Source organism: Purpureocillium lilacinum, assembly GCF_023168085.1.
Source record: "Purpureocillium lilacinum CBS 284.36 DNA, scaffold_2, whole genome shotgun sequence".
NCBI classification, from domain to species: Eukaryota; Fungi; Ascomycota; class Sordariomycetes; order Hypocreales; family Ophiocordycipitaceae; genus Purpureocillium; species Purpureocillium lilacinum.
The window spans coordinates 6,384,679-6,401,989 of record NW_027072112.1 but is presented as its reverse complement, the minus strand read 5'-3'; the positions used below and the strand labels follow the sequence as shown (position 1 = coordinate 6,401,989).

The 17,311-nt window shown below is 56.7% G+C and overlaps 6 protein-coding genes across 6 annotated transcripts; 2 read left to right on the top strand and 4 right to left on the bottom strand.

Annotated features, from left to right (window-relative positions):
- Positions 1-1,693: 1,693 nt before the first annotated feature.
- PLICBS_003726 (uncharacterized protein) lies at positions 1,694-2,440 on the bottom strand (the record flags this gene model as incomplete). The annotated part of the gene is made up of 2 exons (XM_018323494.2): positions 1,694-2,334; positions 2,404-2,440. 2 exons carry the CDS (start codon positions 2,438-2,440, stop codon positions 1,694-1,696), a joined length of 678 nt encoding a protein of 225 aa, XP_018178725.2.
- Positions 2,441-3,120: 680 nt separating this feature from the next.
- Positions 3,121-4,204, bottom strand: PLICBS_003725 (uncharacterized protein; the record flags this gene model as incomplete). The annotated part of the gene is made up of 2 exons (XM_018323493.2): positions 3,121-3,835; positions 3,909-4,204. 2 exons carry the CDS (start codon positions 4,202-4,204, stop codon positions 3,121-3,123), a joined length of 1,011 nt encoding a protein of 336 aa, XP_018178724.2.
- Positions 4,205-6,042: 1,838 nt separating this feature from the next.
- On the top strand, positions 6,043-8,240 carry PLICBS_003724 (uncharacterized protein; the record flags this gene model as incomplete). The annotated part of the gene is made up of 6 exons (XM_018323492.2): positions 6,043-6,581; positions 6,648-6,826; positions 6,885-7,477; positions 7,530-7,673; positions 7,753-7,883; positions 7,955-8,240. 6 exons carry the CDS (start codon positions 6,043-6,045, stop codon positions 8,238-8,240), a joined length of 1,872 nt encoding a protein of 623 aa, XP_018178723.2.
- An 862-nt stretch (positions 8,241-9,102) lies between these two features.
- PLICBS_003723 (uncharacterized protein) lies at positions 9,103-11,857 on the top strand (the record flags this gene model as incomplete). The annotated part of the gene is made up of 7 exons (XM_065600282.1): positions 9,103-9,209; positions 9,284-9,354; positions 9,418-10,121; positions 10,182-10,414; positions 10,469-10,810; positions 10,874-11,181; positions 11,253-11,857. 7 exons carry the CDS (start codon positions 9,103-9,105, stop codon positions 11,855-11,857), a joined length of 2,370 nt encoding a protein of 789 aa, XP_065456354.1.
- Positions 11,858-12,087: 230 nt separating this feature from the next.
- On the bottom strand, positions 12,088-13,870 carry PLICBS_003722 (uncharacterized protein; the record flags this gene model as incomplete). The annotated part of the gene is made up of 2 exons (XM_018328845.2): positions 12,088-13,486; positions 13,866-13,870. The coding sequence occupies 2 exons, from the start codon at positions 13,868-13,870 to the stop codon at positions 12,088-12,090; spliced, it is 1,404 nt and encodes a 467-aa protein (XP_018178721.2).
- A 475-nt stretch (positions 13,871-14,345) lies between these two features.
- PLICBS_003721 (uncharacterized protein) lies at positions 14,346-16,673 on the bottom strand (the record flags this gene model as incomplete). The annotated part of the gene is made up of 3 exons (XM_065600281.1): positions 14,346-14,414; positions 15,042-15,772; positions 15,830-16,673. The coding sequence occupies 3 exons, from the start codon at positions 16,671-16,673 to the stop codon at positions 14,346-14,348; spliced, it is 1,644 nt and encodes a 547-aa protein (XP_065456353.1).
- Between the last annotated feature and the right edge of the window lie 638 nt (positions 16,674-17,311).

Here is a 17,311-nt window from a genome sequence, read left to right as displayed (position 1 = left end):
AACAACCGAAACTCGGCAGTGGACCGAACGGCAACAGCGATTCATTCTCAGAAATGTCCAGAAATGTCTGATACCCCATGGAGCGATGCGAGACACTCGGTTGGTCTGTCCCACAGCGCACTGGACGCCGCCCAAGCCTTAAGGACGAGGTAGGCGCACAAACGCCAAGGCTTCGTCGAAAGACGTCGCGCGCCCCTTGGGAATCAACTCCCCGCCTCGGATGTCCGAGGCAAGGCTTGGTCCGGCAGGGTGTGCGATGCAGAACTCTCCCAATCGGAAAAATGATGGCAGCTGCCCACCTCGCGCATGAAGTGCCACATTGGGGGTCCATCTGTCACCCACTGCGTGCGACGTTCCCCATCCACAAGGCTCAGCAGGGTGAAAACGTGCGAGCAATGCGGCCGGTAGGTCACTTGAAGAATCTCGGCTAGCGATATGCCGCCTACCTTCGCTATCTCGACCCGACGTAAAGGAGCAGTGGTCCATTGGCAGGTGTGATTCTTGGCCGTCACCCCTCCCGGTCTCGGCGCTGCCAGCCAAGTGAACGTGGAACTCAAGCACGTTCCTGGTACTGACGAGCGTCTTCGCGCTGGTCACGGCACGAAGAGATGACATGAGCTACTCAGTAACATACATCCGGGATAACAGCAATCTGGGAATGCTCGGCGGTGCGCCTTCGGCCACGAAACGGCTCAAGAAGAACTGAACAGCTGTGCACGGCGTGTCGGGCAATGCTATAGATACAGACTTGGACCTGCAACCAGTCCGCGAGGCCTACCACGGACCTTTGCCTGAGCTGCCTCCGCTGCCTCCGCCTGCCAATCTACAGCACCCATACTCTAGTTCAGGTCCTCTTCTTTAGCGATCACCTGTCTTTTCTTCGAACCATATACGAAATCGCAGAGTCCCCGGCGACTGAAGCGACCACACATCAGGCACACAGCCATTCGGAGATAGCTAATGCGGTCACCGTAGCTGGGCGTATTCGGCACCCTCGGATCATACATCCTCCAACAGTGCTCAGCTTCTCGACAGAACGAACTTCGGCCTTTTACTGTACCATGCGCTGTGCATTTGTTCGCGCCGAGAGAATGGTGTCTCTTGTCGTCGTCGGCGTCATGACGCTAGCAGCTTGAAGGGCCGCAAGTGCTTCACCAGTCCCCGCCAGCAACGTTCCCAGTGCCTCCACACCCTCGAACGAGAATATTGTCGTTTGGCGTCCGGATAGGTCGAAGGCCGAGACGCATCACCATCGAACTTTTCGGGGGGAGCACAATTCCGGCGAAAGCAAACCTGACCCTTGCAAAGCCGGCGCAATCCTGCATCACTTGGAGGAACCAGCTTGTGAAGCCAACTCTGAGGACAGGCTACTGACAGGACAATCTGTTACACCTGAACCATACATCCCATCTCTCCCGGGGAAGCTCAAGCCGGACACGATCGCATCGCTGCTTGGCGGCAAATAAGGCTAGGGCATGTTGTCATCAAACTGGGCCGGGATTTTCCTCAATACGAAATTCCGCCTTGCTGGACATTTTGTGAGGCCGTCACGCGCTTCGTTCACAGAAAGGCGGGGCGGCGCCCGAAGGGCAGCTCGGCGAGACGCCAATCATCTAGTGAGAGGAACTAACGTCATTACATGTAGCCGGTGTTATGTTAAATTCGTGCGGTCCCTTAGTTGGCACGGGGAATATCATGACTTAATGCTTGGCCTCCAGATCATCGGCCAAATTGTGACTCCTTCGCCGCCTTTCTTTCGCTCTCCGTCGGCGCCAACGTTGCCCTTGCCGAGAACGATTCCTCCCAGATCCTTGAAGCCCAGCTTGCTATATAGCCGCCTGCTCCTCTCTGTTGTGGCTTCAAGCCAGACGGGCAGTTGCTCCTTGGCCGCCAGCTCCTTTGCTTCCCCAATCAGCTTGCTGGCCAGGCCTTGGCCTCTGCCTTCCACCGCCGTGCCGATGAAAAAGATGTAATAATATTTTCCCTTGCCCATTTCACGCTTCTTGGCGTTACCAGTGAGGTTGGTGAATTCCCAAATCATCTTCTTGCATCCGCCGAAGCCAATTTTGCCGAGCATGGGCAACAGGCCGGCGGGGATCAGCGTCCACGGGTTCCCCACATCCTCACCGGGCGGCATCACCACCGAGGTGCATTGCCACGACGCCGCTTCGTAAAACACAGCGCGGTTCAGCGCGGCCGCGTTGAGGAGTGCGGTGAAATAGGCGGGAAGATAGGCGATGCGATCTTGGCGAGGAAGGGCGTTGAGCACGTAGGTGATGGCGGGATCGTCCTCGAACACAGGGGCCAGGACGGAAGCCGCAGGGGCCACCAGGGCTGTGTGGTTGCAACGAGCGTGTCATTAGTTAGTTGGTCATCTTACACGTCGCGCAGGAGGCAACTTACCCTTCCCCTTGCCGGAGCTGGTTTCGACGGTCGTCATGATGGTTGTTTAGTGTGATCTCGACATTTTCTTGAGCGAGATTGATGAATCAAGACGTTGACGCTTTAAAATTAAGCTTACGCCATCCGCACGAACAAGCCACCTCAAAATGTCCTTGCATCCATGGTCAGGATTCGCCAAGACTCCGCTCCGCCGTCTCCGCCAGCGCGGCGAGTTTGATGTCCCGATCAACTGTTTGGTTCACGGTTACCCGTCAACTAGTTTGCACTGCCATCGCGGCTATTGCACATCTGATTCATGAAGGATTTTTGGGTCCTTGAAATGTTTTCGTAATCGTTCACGCCTTTGTCTGCAGTTTCCCGTCGCGGTCAACTGCGGCACGGGTCACGCGGACTGACTGATGGTGCCGTCGCGATGGCGGGGTTGACCTGCGAAGTGAAGGAGCCAAGAACCACCGTTGGCAAAGCCAGTGCCCTGATGCAACCGCCCTGCAAATCTACTGCCGGTGTTTTAACTTCTGGATCCCTTGCCTCGAATGATCCCAGCTAAATTGAGGCTCTTCGCGCGAGTCTCGCCACACGCTTCAATGTGACATTTCGTGCCGCGATTGCAAACGCACAGGCATTTCACTGTGATTGTCATGGCGTCTTGCCCATTTGACCCAGTCAGGGCAGATTCCTTCTCGTTCTTACAGACCGCTTTCTCTTACGATATACAGGTTATTGTATCTTCGTCGGTGCTCGTCCAGCTTGAAGAATGACTTCTCTTTTGTACCATCCCAGTAGTAGGGCACTTCCAGGTCCAAAGACCGCGGTCGCCGCGATGGCAACAGTCCCAATGCGTAGCCACGATAAGCGAGTCAAGCCCGTGGTTTTCAAGTCGCAGTACTGGTATCCTAGCCAGCAATATACCGCGCCGAATGAGCAGATGTAGTCGTATTGCAGGATCGTACGAAGGGCCACCATGCCGTCCTGGGGGTTCTGGATGAAGTACTTGGGAACCAACGCATCCAAGAGGGAAACATCAGCGTTGAGCACCGCGTACCAGTACGTCAGTGTGCTGATTGCTGCGAATATGCCCACAGAGATGCGTAGGAATGCGCTGGCCCGAGTCGACGGAACCAGAAACCTCGCAAGGCCTGATTGAGTGAGAAACAGGAGAAGCAACGAGCCCCAGACACCATAGAGTTGCCAGATCCAGTTCCACCAGTGCCTTTCCTCCAGAGATGTAGGCCAGTATGATCCAAAATGGGGAACGTAGTAGGCGAGGAGGATCGTGGGGAGCACGGCAGCAATGGTCGCGGTGTCGAGCCGCCTGGCATCTGATGACGCAAGAAGCTGGTCTAGCGGTGCCAACACGGACAGCGCGAAGTAGTAGAGGGGTCCAAGTAGGCCGACGGGGATAATTTGCGCGAAGAATGTCAGGAGGATGGGGCTTAAATCCGGCAACCAACGTTAGCAAACGACTGGATCGCCTATTCCAGACCACATTATCCGGGCGCACGTACTAGCGGAAGACGCTCGCGCGGTACACGTAGCGAGACGACTCGAGCAGGACTATGGCGTATATCCCCGCAAAGTCTGTGAGGAAGACCAGGGACTGCCAGTAGGCGCTCGAATCAACTCCAAACTGGAGAAGAGCAAAGGCGATCGTGATTTGTCCAAACAACTCGTCGACAATCGTCACGCCATAGAACCGTTTCGTCAAGGCAGCGCTGACGTCTCCAAACTCGAATCGTGAACGCTCGTGCATGCCTTCGATGAGGGGCCCGGACTTTTCGGCCATCAACACTACTCTGGCCATGAGTAGCGTCAACGCGAGGGTTGGCAGCGCGCGGACCGCCCGGCTCGTCCTCGACGAAGCGCCTATCCCCGGGACGCGAGTAGTGGCTGTCGCAGGCATGATTGAGGGCGATAGTTTGAGACAGCGCTCGACGCGGGAATTCGTTCGACTTTCGACGGCGGCCTGAAAAGAAGATGTCTAGCCCAAGGTTCGTTCATGAGCATGCCGCGACGCGTGAGACGGCCAGGTTCACGCTCGGCGACTTTGGCAAGCGGGGCCTGAAGTCCAGGGTCCGTCTGACAGCCTCCACTTCGACCCATGTCATCATGAGGAGTGGCGAGACCATCGCGACTGGCAAGACCTCCTCAGTAAACAGTTGCCAAGAGGTGGATATCTAGGACGCATGAACTTGTCTTTATGTGCTTAGCTGACGCGGAGGGAAATCATCTCTCCGCATCAGTACGTGTGAGAGGTGAGGCTAGAGGCCGAGGAAGCATGGCAGTGACGAGTCAATCGACCGCCGCGATGAACCAATGGCGGGGAAGGCTCCCGCCTTGCCGCCCATGCCGGCTGTCGAGTGCTTCATTCCGACTTGACGCGATGGGGCGGATGCGGGTGCTGGGGCTCGATCTGGTGTGCGCCCCTGCCGACTGGACCCCGCGGGCCGCAACGAACAAAGCCACTCGGCATGGTGTGCCAAGTCGGCACGCGACTACCTCTGCGTGGCCGCCCATATCGTGCTTCATCTCGACGAGGATGGACTCTTGTTATATAAAATGCCAAGATTGCGGCGGCACCTCGTGACGGTGCGTGCACGGCACCCGCATGCGAGACACCCGCGAGGGCGATGCGCGCTGGAGGTGGTAATGGGAGCTTAAGCTTGTTCTTGGTAACGCGACGTGTGGTTGCAGCGGCAATGTCTTACACTTTAGGCTCTTGCACGACCCGGCGGCCGCCCTTGTTTACAACCGCTCCAGTCCTCTCAACGTCACGATGCCAACCCTACCACCCGTGCACATCTTCTCCTCAACGGGCAGGTCAGCCTTCTCTAAGCTCTCCTGGCTCATGATGGCCAACAACATCTTGGCAAATTGGCTGGGTGCTGAGGACCCTGGGCGAGAACAAGTCCCGTGGCTGCGCAGCATGATTGATCTGATCATATGGGCGACGACGCCCGCGTCTCCCCGCAGTCTGGCGATCGATTAAGCACCAGAAGCAACCCCGCCCTCGCGCGACTTTAGCTTTGCATAGATCTCGGCCAAGAAGGGTTGCGGCCGATGGGATTGGGTCGCGCTCGGCCGACATCTCCCTGGTCATCTACCGGAGACATACATGGTAGCCGCATTGACCGCACCACCACACGACAAATCTAAGCACCATGCACCCTGGAATCCGTGCAGGCAGCTAATAGCAACGGCATATGCGGTCCAATCGGCGTTGCTGGTCGCACCGTTCTGTCATCCGCGATGCCTGCAAACATGTCATTGCAAGTGTTGATGCTCGGACGCGTGACGTCGGACAATGGGCCCTGTATAGTCCCAGTACACAACCGCCGACATGACACCGGCATGTTAGGCGTGGTGTCTCACTGATCGGCAATGTTTGATGACAGTGTCTTCAGACTACGCGAAGCAAATGCATGAGGAACCACTTGACGCCAAGAAGAGGGGTTCAGTCATGCGAGGGAGAAGCACGGTAACGCGTACATACTTAAAGACAGAGTGTAGCTCGTGGTTGACATTGGACCTGTAGATCTCAACTGTGAGAGCTCATCCGACGTCAGAGTGTCCAGTCGCTCGCACGAGACGGAACAGCCACTTGCTTCTTTGCACTGCCTTGTTCCATTGGAAGCAGTCACGATGCGTCTCACAACTGCACCTGCCTGGGTGGCTGCGGCGCTTCTCAGTTCTCTGGCAGCGGCTTCCACAGTCCCCAACGTCAAGCGAGCCCCGGTGCCTTACAAGGTCCAAACACCGCCTCTGGATACGGACTGGACCTACGAGGTCGGCACCAATCCTTGGCCAGAGCACCCTCGTCCGCAACTTCAGCGTGACACATGGCAGAGCTTGAACGGCATCTGGACATATCGAAGTGCCAGTGCTGATGGCGCAACCGATCCCCCGAGCGGACCTCTGGACCGCGAAACGATGATTCCTTCGTGCATTGAGAGCGGTCTCTCTGGTCTCCAGGAGCTCAATGTCACGAACATGTGGTTCGCGAGAGACTTCAAGGTGCCTCGCTCTTGGAGCGGAAAGTCGATCATGCTCAACTTCGAGGCCGTCGATTATCAGGCAACAGTGTTCGTCAATGGCGTAAAGGTCGGCACCAATACCGGTGGATACTTCCGCTTTAGCATCGATGTGACCAAGAACGTCAAACTGGGCCAGAACAACCACTTGTATGTCCTGCCTGGGGGAAATTCTTCATGCATGGCTCAGACAGTGACTGATTGACGTGTTTGCAGGGCTGTCTACGTGTTTGACCCTACCGACGCGGATATTATCCCCGTGGGCAAGCAGACCAGGAACCCAAGCCACATCTGGTATCGGCCATGCTCGGGTATCTGGCAGACCGTGTGGATGGAGAGCGTCGCGTCGAACCATGTGACCCAGCTGGACGTCGCTGCTGATATGCATGGCCAAGGTAAGAGGACCTCTAATGTTTCACGCGGGAAGGTGTAATCTCTAATGCTGTATGCCAGTCACCGCCACTGCTCACACTTCCCAGAAGGGGGATGCAAAGGTCAAATTCGATGTCATCGACAGCAGGGGCAGGGTTGTCGCCACGAAGTCGGGTTCGGCCAACACCGAGGTCAAGTTTCGAGTCCAGTCACCTAAGCTGTGGTCGCCGTCATCGCCGAATCTGTATAACATTACTGTGACCATGGGAGACGACAAGGTCCACAGCTATACAGGCTTCCGCAGCATCACCACTGGTGTTGTAGAAGGCGTCCAGCGCCCCCTGCTCAACGGCAAGTTCAACTTCCTCTTCGGCACCTTGGATCAGGGCTTCTGGCCGGACGGGCTTTATCTGCCTCCCAACCGTGAGGCCATGATCTACGATCTCAAGATGCTCAAGAGCCTAGGCTTCAACATGCTGCGCAAGCACATCAAGGTGGAGCCGGATCTGTTCTACCAGGCATGCGACGAGATTGGATTGATGGTCCTCCAAGACATGCCCAGTCTCCCGGCCGATGGGAACAGGCCACCAAATGATTCGCAGCAGGCAGAGTTCCAACGCCAGCTCGAGATCCTTATCAATGAGCACAAGAGCTATACGTCCATTGTCACTTGGGTAGGTGGTGTGACCGCCCGGCAATCGAAACTTGTCTAACAGCTCATGGCAGGTCATCTACAACGAAGGCTGGGGTCAACTGAGGACTCAGCCCTTCCCCGAGGAGAAGCTCACTCAAATTGTGCGCGAAATTGACCCCACAAGACTCATCAACTCGGTGACAGGATGGAACGATCACGGTTTTGGCGACTTCTCGGTAAGCCACCATCAATGCGGGGGGCGCGGCCTCGAGTCCATAATTGCAGGCGCTGACCACGTACACTCTTCATGTGCAGGACAACCATCACTATGCCAACCCTCAGTGCGGCACGCCGTTCTATTCTTTGGCCTCCTCTCCCTATGACCCCAAGCGAATTGGCTTCCAAGGCGAATTTGGTGGCATCGGACACAATGTGTCGTCGGAGCAGTACGTATCGCCATTACCATTGCGCTTTGAGTCACCGGGGCAGTTTAAGCTAATCGCAACCACCTATGTAGCCTCTGGAAGGTTCAGGAAGCTGTCAATACCATAAACCAGACCTACGAGATCAACGAGGATCTCAAGGCATACAACTACCGCGCCGGGGTTCTCTTCAGAGAGTTCCGAGAGCAAGTCGAGCGATATGCGTGCAGTGGCGGTGTCTGGACTCAGACGACCGACGTCGAGGGGGAGGTCAACGGGCTATACACCTATGATCGACGTGTTCTTCGCCCTGACCCGAGCCAGTGGAAGTCCGATATTCAGGCTTTGTACAGGGCAGCTCGTGGTAGGGGTGGAGCCTAGGTTACCAGGTGGTAACCCTGAGTTCTTAACAGTCTGATTCAGCGTTGCCGTTGCATCACGCACATGGACACACCTTTTGCTACATACTTGCGGCCCTTAGCTATACATATAGCATTTACTGCATAGACATCACCTACCTTTGATGCATGATGATCATGATTGATAATTTGAGGCCAACAACAAGGCACCAGACATCAACATAACCCGCGGAGGAACATGACCCGTGTGCAGGGTAGGTCTTGATGCGACGGGGCGGGATAATGTGGATCCCAACACAGCAATCCTCCGGCATGCAACTCAGCTCTCAGCGAACGCGGAGCCGACATCCGCCATGTTGATCCGGGGAAAAACGTGCTTCGAGAAACCGACGGCTGGGCGCCCAGACGATTCCCCCGCGGGGACCGTGATGCTAGTCGAGATCTGCCCGGACGCTCTGAACCGCGGCGCTTCCCTCCGTGCAGGACGGAGGCCGGTCCGGTGGCGCTCCGTACGCCGGCGACTGGGCGCGTGTGAGCTGATTGCGGGGTTTTGGGGTACGAGAGCTTCCCCACAGCATGGGGTCACGTTGCACCAAGCGGGGAGTCGACCAGGGTCCTCGAGTTGCGACTCGTGCGCGTCCTTGGTTCGCCGATGGGCCGGCAGCCACCGGCGAGCGATAGTTGGGGTTGAGGCGAGGCGACTCTGCCGAATCGAGTCGGCGGCGCTGGTGGTCAAACAAGCGGTTCGACGGTGGGTGGCACGATGACGAGGAGCTCAGTCGAAGACCCTGCATCTGAGGACTGGACGCTCGATGACGGTCATCCTGAAGTTCGGCATTGTCCATTGATGCCCTGAAGACAAGCCGCGCAATCGACGCGTTACAATGGGCTCGACCAACGAAGCAGAGCTTGTTGATGCAGAGTACGAACATGAAGACACTATCGGCTCGCTGAATCGCGCCGATGGCCAAGGAAGCGAGGAAACACCAGCGTTCGTCTCACCATGTGGGCGTCGCACCACAACTGCCCCTCAAGAACAATCTGATCATTTCTTACTTGTAATAGATGCCAGTCCTGTCGCAAGAAGAAGTCAAAATGCTCGAGGCAACAGCCGTGCTCGCAATGCGTCAAGTCCGGTATGAACAGCACGCCGTCAATTGGGCGCCACGAAGAACGGTTTCGCTCACAGCGCCATGCAGGTGTCGAGTGCACGTACGAGGACAAGCGCCTCAAAGGCGGCATCAAGACAGGTGTCGTGGAGCGCCTCAATCAGCGAATAGATGCTCTGGAGAGCATGTTCCTTGGCCAGGGCATCTTGATGCAGCAGTTCATGGATGCCGGCAGGAATCGTGTCGCGCCGCCAGCGTTCTCTGGGCGGTCAAGTAGCGAAGGGGAGCACCCGACGATTCTGCGCATGCACACTGACCGCTTGAAACAAGTCCTGCAGTCGGCGGCAGCAAATTCGGATTCGGACCAAGACACCCTACGGGATAGCAGAGCCCCTGACGCTGGGACAAAGCGAAAGCGAAGCTTCGACGCATACGTACCGCCGAAGCGGATACACACGACTTCGACGCAAGACTTGTGCTCTCTGAACCCCCTGCCCAAGGACATTGATGATACCCTGACAACATACTTCAAACTGGTCCATCCCTGGCTGCCCGTCCTCCATCCGGCGACATTCCTTCGGCGAGCGCACGACCCGAACCGATCAGACGGCGTCACCATGATCCTCCGCGCCATCGTAGCCGTGGCTGCAAAGCACGTGCAGAAATCTGACGCGGAGGACGTGAGTGATCTGAGCGAGTACGCCGAGGCTTGTCGCCAAGCTGTTGTCGCTACAGCGATGGAGGGTAACTCGATCGAGGCTGTTCAAGCGTTGCTGCTCATTACCTTCGACACAGTATGGCCCTATGTCAAAGTGATCCTGCATGTGCTGTACTGTGGCTAACTGTTTCCCCAGCTAGGGAGTGGAAGCAGCTCGTCGCCGTGGTCTCTTGTCTCCCTCGTCACACGCAAGGTTGAAGACCTGCAGCTCAATGCCGAGGACTCGTCGAGACGAGACTCCTTTGGAGAGTTCTTCCTCACGTGCCCTCCAGTACTGCAGCCGGCAACAACGTGGCTGGAGACCGAAGAGCGTAGACGGGTATTCTGGGCCGCCTTTTTGATGGACCGCTTCTGCAGCATCATGACCAGGTACGACGTTATGTCCCGGAACGATGCAGGTGCGCTAACGAGAGTCGTGACAAGTGCCGCCCCGGTAATATCGAGCAAAAGCATCAGAAGGCGCCTGCCGTGTGACGGCTGCATGTGGGAGTCCGATCAATGCGTCGAGACCTCGTACTTCAAGCTGGATGACCAGCCGCAGGTCGAAGAGAACACGGCGCCGGAGGAGACATCGCCCTTTCCGCCTCCATATGCGACAAAAGAAGGACCGAATGGCGTTGGTGGCCTCGCATACACGATTGAGGCAACCGAGTCTCTGTCGCTCATCACCAAGTTCAACCTGCGTCACTCGCTGGAGCACGGGGATGCAAATCGGCTGTCGGCGTGGTTGACCCGCTTCCGCCAGCTGGACTCGCGCTTGCTGCAGTACGTGATCATTTGACGGGGGCGCTTTGCACAGTACGTTCACCAGGCTGACCGCGCGTGCAGATGGGAGCTATGTTTGACACACCGCTGGCGGGATGTTCGAGTCGTAAATGGCTATATTGACCCGAACCTCACGCTAGCGCACATGACGCACAATGCTGCCATCATCATGTTGCACCGAAGACTTGCTCATCCTCCGCCGCAGTCCAAAGCGTGGCTGTCTGGCCTCGTCTCGGCAGCGTCGAAGGAGGCATGTGTGATGGCGGCGATGAAGATTGACAAGATTTCTCGACGATACTTGGCTGTGAGTGAGGGAATAGCCCCTCATCAGTTTACCTTTTGCCTTTTTGTCGCAGGCCAGGTATTATTAGGTATGTTGCGCGAGAAGTCCAGAGTGTGATGGTAGCGAGGAAGGCACAGTGACTGACATTCATCTTCACAGCGCAAGCGTCCTACTACGCCGTTCGACCCCCCGATGAAGTCAGCTCAATCATCTCGTCCTTGAACGAAGTATCTCGACGCTTGTCAGCCGACTCCCAAGCCAACAACATGTGTCCGGAGAGCCCAGCTACGAAGCTTGCAAGGGCGCTTGCCGAGCAAAGAGACCGCGACCTCCCGTCCTACCAAGCCGAGGCCTCGACGTCAAGACCGCAGCAGCAAACCCCATTCCCCGACTTTTACAACATATCGAGCGCCGCCGACATCCCAAGCGTCCTACAGCACTGCGCGACCTCCCCATCCAGCGGCATTAGTCCTGGGGGGATTGCGTCCTTTGGCGCCGACGGTATCAACGCACTAGGCGAGAATGTGATTGACTTTGCGCAGTCTTTGCTGCCGGGGTCTCGTGTCGGCGGTTGGCCGTTGGCCGTCTCCGGAAGCGGTCGCTCCGCGGTCCCTGACGGGACGGAAATGGTCGTCAGCTCCGGCGGCAAGGATTTTGACTTCTTTGCCGAGCTGAGGAAACTTGAGTCCCGGGCGAAGGAGTACGACAAGCGGCCCAGCCGAGATGGTGAAGCGGCCCAGCGTAAGGGGGCCCAGGAGTCCTAGCTGAGGGTTGGCCCGTTCAACGCTGTTTGTCACGAAAGGTTACGACGGATCACGAGACATTGATGGAGTGTAACTGCCCCCTGTAAACTCATTTCTGGGCATCGATTGGCGAAATAGGTCTTTTAGCCACATATGAAAAGAAAAGGTTTTGCGCTACTGACGATCAACACTGTTGGACGTCTGGTGCGAGCCATCAATTTTACTCGTCGCCCGACTCTCCATACAACTTTTTAAATGCCTGACCCCTCATAGGCGCCGCGATTTGGCTTCTCCGTAGCCGAGACGGGGTTTCCGTAATAGTCCCTTCCGCCATTGTCGGCAATTACAGCACCGTTGTGCAGGGCCGGCGATGACTTCTTGAGCTGGTAGCCGTCCACCGAGTCCAGCGTCTTGCCTCCCTTTCCTGGGTCGACGAAAACGGGGTCACCGGCGATCCCGTTGTTGGTTGGACGACTGACATCCTGGAAGACATTCCACTCCCAGCTAATCCCGCTGCGGGCGGGCAGCGAGGAGTTGTTGTTACCGACAAAAATGTTGTTTGTGAAGTGTGTCGTGGGGGGAACTTGGATCTCAAAGTTCTTACCCGCGCAATACATGACGTTCTGGTAAAAGTAGAGCGTGGGCTTGTTGCCGTTGCTGATCATCCGGCAGTCATTCTCGAAAATATTATACCGCACGATCTGGTTGGCGCCACCAGACGTTCCGCAGCCGTCGCAGTTCAGGAAAGCACCGCCGGCATTGTTGCGGCTGAAGTTATACTCAATAGTGCAGTTGCCTGTGTTGCCCCAGTCGCAGTCAAAAGCCTCGCTATCGAAGTCGGACATGATGCTTCCATAGACGACATTGTGCGAAATGACCGGGTTATGGTCGCCTAGAACCCACATGCCAGCAAAGTTACCACCAGTCCAAGGGTAGGCTCCGGTCCCGAGGTTGCTAGCGATGTTATAGTCAATGAGAGGCTCGTTGCCAAAGGAGATGAGGATCCCGTCGCCGCCGCAGGCATCGATGTTGTTCTTGGTGACATGGGGCTTCTGGCCCAAATTCGTCATCTCGCCCACTCTCACCTTGATGCCGCCGCCTCCACAGTCATGGACGTTATTGTTTTGGACCAGTACGTCATCGTAGCGACTGCCCTTGTTGGCCACATCCACGAGGATACCAGCAGAGAGGACAAAATCTGCAGAGTGCTTGGCCTTGTCGGTCTGGCCTGCAACATTGTAGACAGTATTGCCGTCAATGGTGATGCCCTTGTGTGTCCTCCCATCGCTGGAAGTGGCATGAATGCCTTGCCTGGCTGCCAGAGCGGAGGCTGCATTGGTGACGGACAGCTTGGAAATGCTCCAATAGTCTTGGTTGGTCAGCGTGATTGCTGCAGTTGCCCCATTGCCGTCGATTATGGGATTGCTTCCAGAGCCGTAGCTGGTGAGCTTGATCGAGGACGATGCAGTGCCACTTCCTTTGGGAGACAGCGTCCCCTTACAAGTTGTACCGGCCTTGATCGAAATCACGTCACCCGCCGCGAACGTTGGCGAGTTCACCTGCGCGACGCTGTTCCATGGACTGCTCTGGGTTCCAGACCCGGCAGATGACTGCGAACAGTCCACGTAGTAGTTGGCTGCCAGCGCTTGGCTGCTCAATGCAGCGACAGCGACCAAGGTACTGCTGATTGGTGCCATATTGTGGGCTGCTCAACTTAATGTTGGGCTGTTGAAGAGATTGACAAGAACCGCGCGGGACTTCGATGTTCGTTGGTTATCAGCCTCAGTGGTGGAATAAAATTGCTGTCACGAGGGAGCCTGCACGATGTCTGGTCGGGAGACCGCTAGTGCTTCATCTTACGATACTATGGCCAGCTTTTATAGCACCACCGGCCGATGTCATGTTACGATTCCTGGCATAGGCCATTGGGACCACTCTAGGTCGTGATCGGTGGGCATGTCCTCCACGAAAGGCTTAGCGAGAACTGACCACATGAAGTGCAGTTCCGATTGGAAGTGCGCTTGTTTACTGCATGTCGCGGAGGCGGTGACCGAAACGACGCCGCTGCTTTTGTGTTGTTACCCTTATTTCAACCTCCTTACATCGAGCTATTGGAATATGGGCGGCACATGGTGCCACGGTCGTGGGCCGTTTACCCCGGAAACCCCTCCTCGGAGCTCCGACCGTGCCGTCGCCGTCTCCATCAGTGTCCTGATGCCGGCAGTCCTCCGGGCGCGCGGATGGCTACGGTGGCTCACCTGTGGGGTACAATGGGCAAGGTTGCTGTTACCCCAGACGCCAGGCTCTAGCGGCCGAGGCATCAGATGGACACCTTGACGGTACTACGTATTCGGGAGACGGGCCTGGAGCCGGAGATGAGGCCTTTCTGGGAAACTCGATCCACTCTGCGTTCTCTGCACTAGCGACTCCTCTTTCCAGGCCCGCATGGTTCCGTCGAGCCTATGCTGCTTGATCTCCCTACGTCGTGTGCACCACAGCCCTTGGCCTCTCAAATCGGCCGATGTGTTGACCGCAGTGCCATGCCGGCATTCAAGTCAATAGCATCACCCATTTCGAGCTGCCTAGTTGTACTTAAGAGCACATATAAACGAATTCTGAACTAGAATAGCAGCACAGCTTAAGCTAATGTGAAGTGGCGATTGTGGTCCCAAGAGATTTTGGGCGCCTTTGTCCAACGTTGATCAACACCATCTAGCCCCTCGTGCCTGGGACCTGGTTTTGATGTGACAGCAAAGACTGCCGTAGCCAACACAAACTCCTGTGAAGGGAAATTGCCGGAGGCTTTGCGAATTATTGGCAGAAGAGTGCGTGGTGTTAGCAGATTGGTGTTGGGGTCAGTCTTCATCACCTCGCCAGCGGTGGAGTCGAAGGGCCCAGGAGGTGACAGATCCACAATGCCGCTGGCGCCGGCCGAAGACATGACGAAAGCCGTCGTTGGTGTTTCGAATGCACCCTCGCTTCCGCTTGCGATGCCGTATGCACTCAAAGCCGTGTCCGACCCGCCCTGACTCCGGCCATTCCAGAGCGAACGGCCATCGGAACAGCGTCGGCCATCGATGGCAAAACCTCCTTCAACAGCTGTGATCGACTCGCTATGTCGAAGCGAACTCACAGATCTGATGCGATGTACGCGAACATGCCAGTCCGGCCATTGACTGCAAGGTGCCACCAGGGTCGTCTCTACCTCGACCGCCCTCTTCCGCCAAGGGCGCCAGCGATTGACCAACGCAGGGACCATTTCGCCGTTCACAGTCAGTTCAGTAGACTTGGTCTCTCCGATCGATATCCATCGCACAGCCCACGTATCGCCATCGTCAAGACTCAGCGCAAGGGTGTTGTCCGGGGCGAGCTGATTGATGGTGCTGCCCGCGGGGACGCTGAAGCCAAAGGATGAAGAGTAGGCAAACTTGGAGTACTTCGCCTCTGGTACCTTCATCGGCCAAACCGCAAACGGCCCCGAAGAGAGCAAGAAGTGGTGGCTGCCGCGCTCGTGATTGCAGAGTATCTGACGCGCAGGCTTGACCAACTCTACTCCAGGGACTGGCGGTTGCCTGTCGTCCGTGCTGCCCTTTAGTGGGTGGGGGAGTTCCTCAGCGGCCCAAAAGGCGTGTTCGGCCGGGAGAGCGGCCACAATTAACGACTTAAGCGCCCAGTATGGTGATTGAGGAGAGTTATATGGCTCGGCCATATACATGTTCGGATACATGAACCCAATGTTGAGCGTGCCATCTGGCCAGAATATGTCCTCAGAGTTGTTGGCCCACCAACGTAGATTGCGGAGCAGCATGCCCTTGACGAAGCCGTGAGATGTTAGGGGATCATTGTCGTCACAAAGTCCAGCGAATGCAAACGCAGCATAGAAGCCGCTCATGGCGAAACGGTACGTAAGGGATCGGCCGTATGGAATCCCGGCACCTGAGCGATCACACTGTTAGCACAGAGTGACAAAACGGCATTCACGCAGCACCTCACCGTCACAGTCAAAGAACCTCCAGAAGGTGCGACTGAACTGCCTAGCTCTTTCCCGGTATTGTGCAGCCCTGCCTGGGTCGAGGTCGGCAGCCAGTTTTGAGTATAGCAGCTGGCTGAACTGGATCGCGAAACTTCCGGAATAGTAGTCGGCGTGACGGCCGTAGGCTGCGCTCGACCCGGATCCCTCGTCCTCGGGATTCTCTGTCACGGGCCGCCATGGGCCGTCGGCCGACCACCCGTCGCCAATGTCGAACGAGTCGAGGGTCTGGAAATCCTTCTCCATCAACGGCCATAGCTCCTCGCGCGGACGGCCGCAGACCTTGATCAGGGCCAAATTCGACATAACGCGAAACCATCGCCAGTTGTTCTCCGGCATCTGCTTGCCGTTCAGGCCGTAAAGCCAATTGGCCAGATGCTTCTTGCAGTCATCCGACAACGGGTCGTAGAAGGCCGCAGGTGCTGCCAAGAGCGCAAAGGAGATGATCTCTGCCTCGACCATTCGCTGATCCATGTCGATGATATCTCCCCAGAACTCCGGCGATGACGGGTCAACGCCGTGCTGCAGTCCGTCTATCCATGGCTGAAGCAGCGAGTCGCGTGCACCAATTCCTTGGGCCACGCCCGGGTCCGACAATAGCGCGCCAACCACCCACAGCGGCCGCGCATAACCTTCTAATTGTGCGGCAAGATCGTCGAAATGAGCTGCTGAGTTTACTGGAATCTTGACCCGGGCATGGTACTTCGAGAAATATGGGACAAGGGGATGTAGAAACGCCTCAGATGCCCGAGTAACGTCATGCTTTGTGCGCAGCGGGTTGTCCGAGAAGCCAGCGAGATTCGGCATCGTGACGTTGCGTAGAGTTGGCTTGACACGGGCCCGAGACTCTGAATTCCCGTCGTTCTATGCAGTGGTTAGGTTGGCCAACCTATAAGTACATACCAGCGCGAGCACGTCCGACCCACGTTGCCTGTACGATGTACCCGCACAGCCAACTCATCCCCGATTCCCCGCCCTGATTGTCACTTCAGTTTACTCATGGCCCAACCCGCCTGTGATGAGTTGTGGGACCAGAAAGGCGTCAGTCAACGTCATATCACGAAGGGAAAACGGTACACTGGTATTGTAATAATGGTAATTTATCGACGCCGTCCATGTCTGACGATCAGATCGAAGGAACGACGAATTGAAGCAGCGCCCCTCGTCGTATGAAGGTGAGAAACGGCCCCCACGTTGCAGCGGCTCACCCGTCACCGGCTGGCGGACCAGCTTCGGCGCCGCCTCCGGCCCAAGTCCCCGTCGATCCCGCTGTCGCACCTTTGACCACGTCCCACATCCCTCTGCGCAACAGAGCAATCATGCACTGTCAATGGTCCTGGCAGCAGTAATCCGCCTGCATCACCTTGCGGACCAAGTGATGGGCCGACACAGACTTGATGCCTCCAGTCGGCAACGGGGGACCTTAACTGGAGCCCCCACGGGTG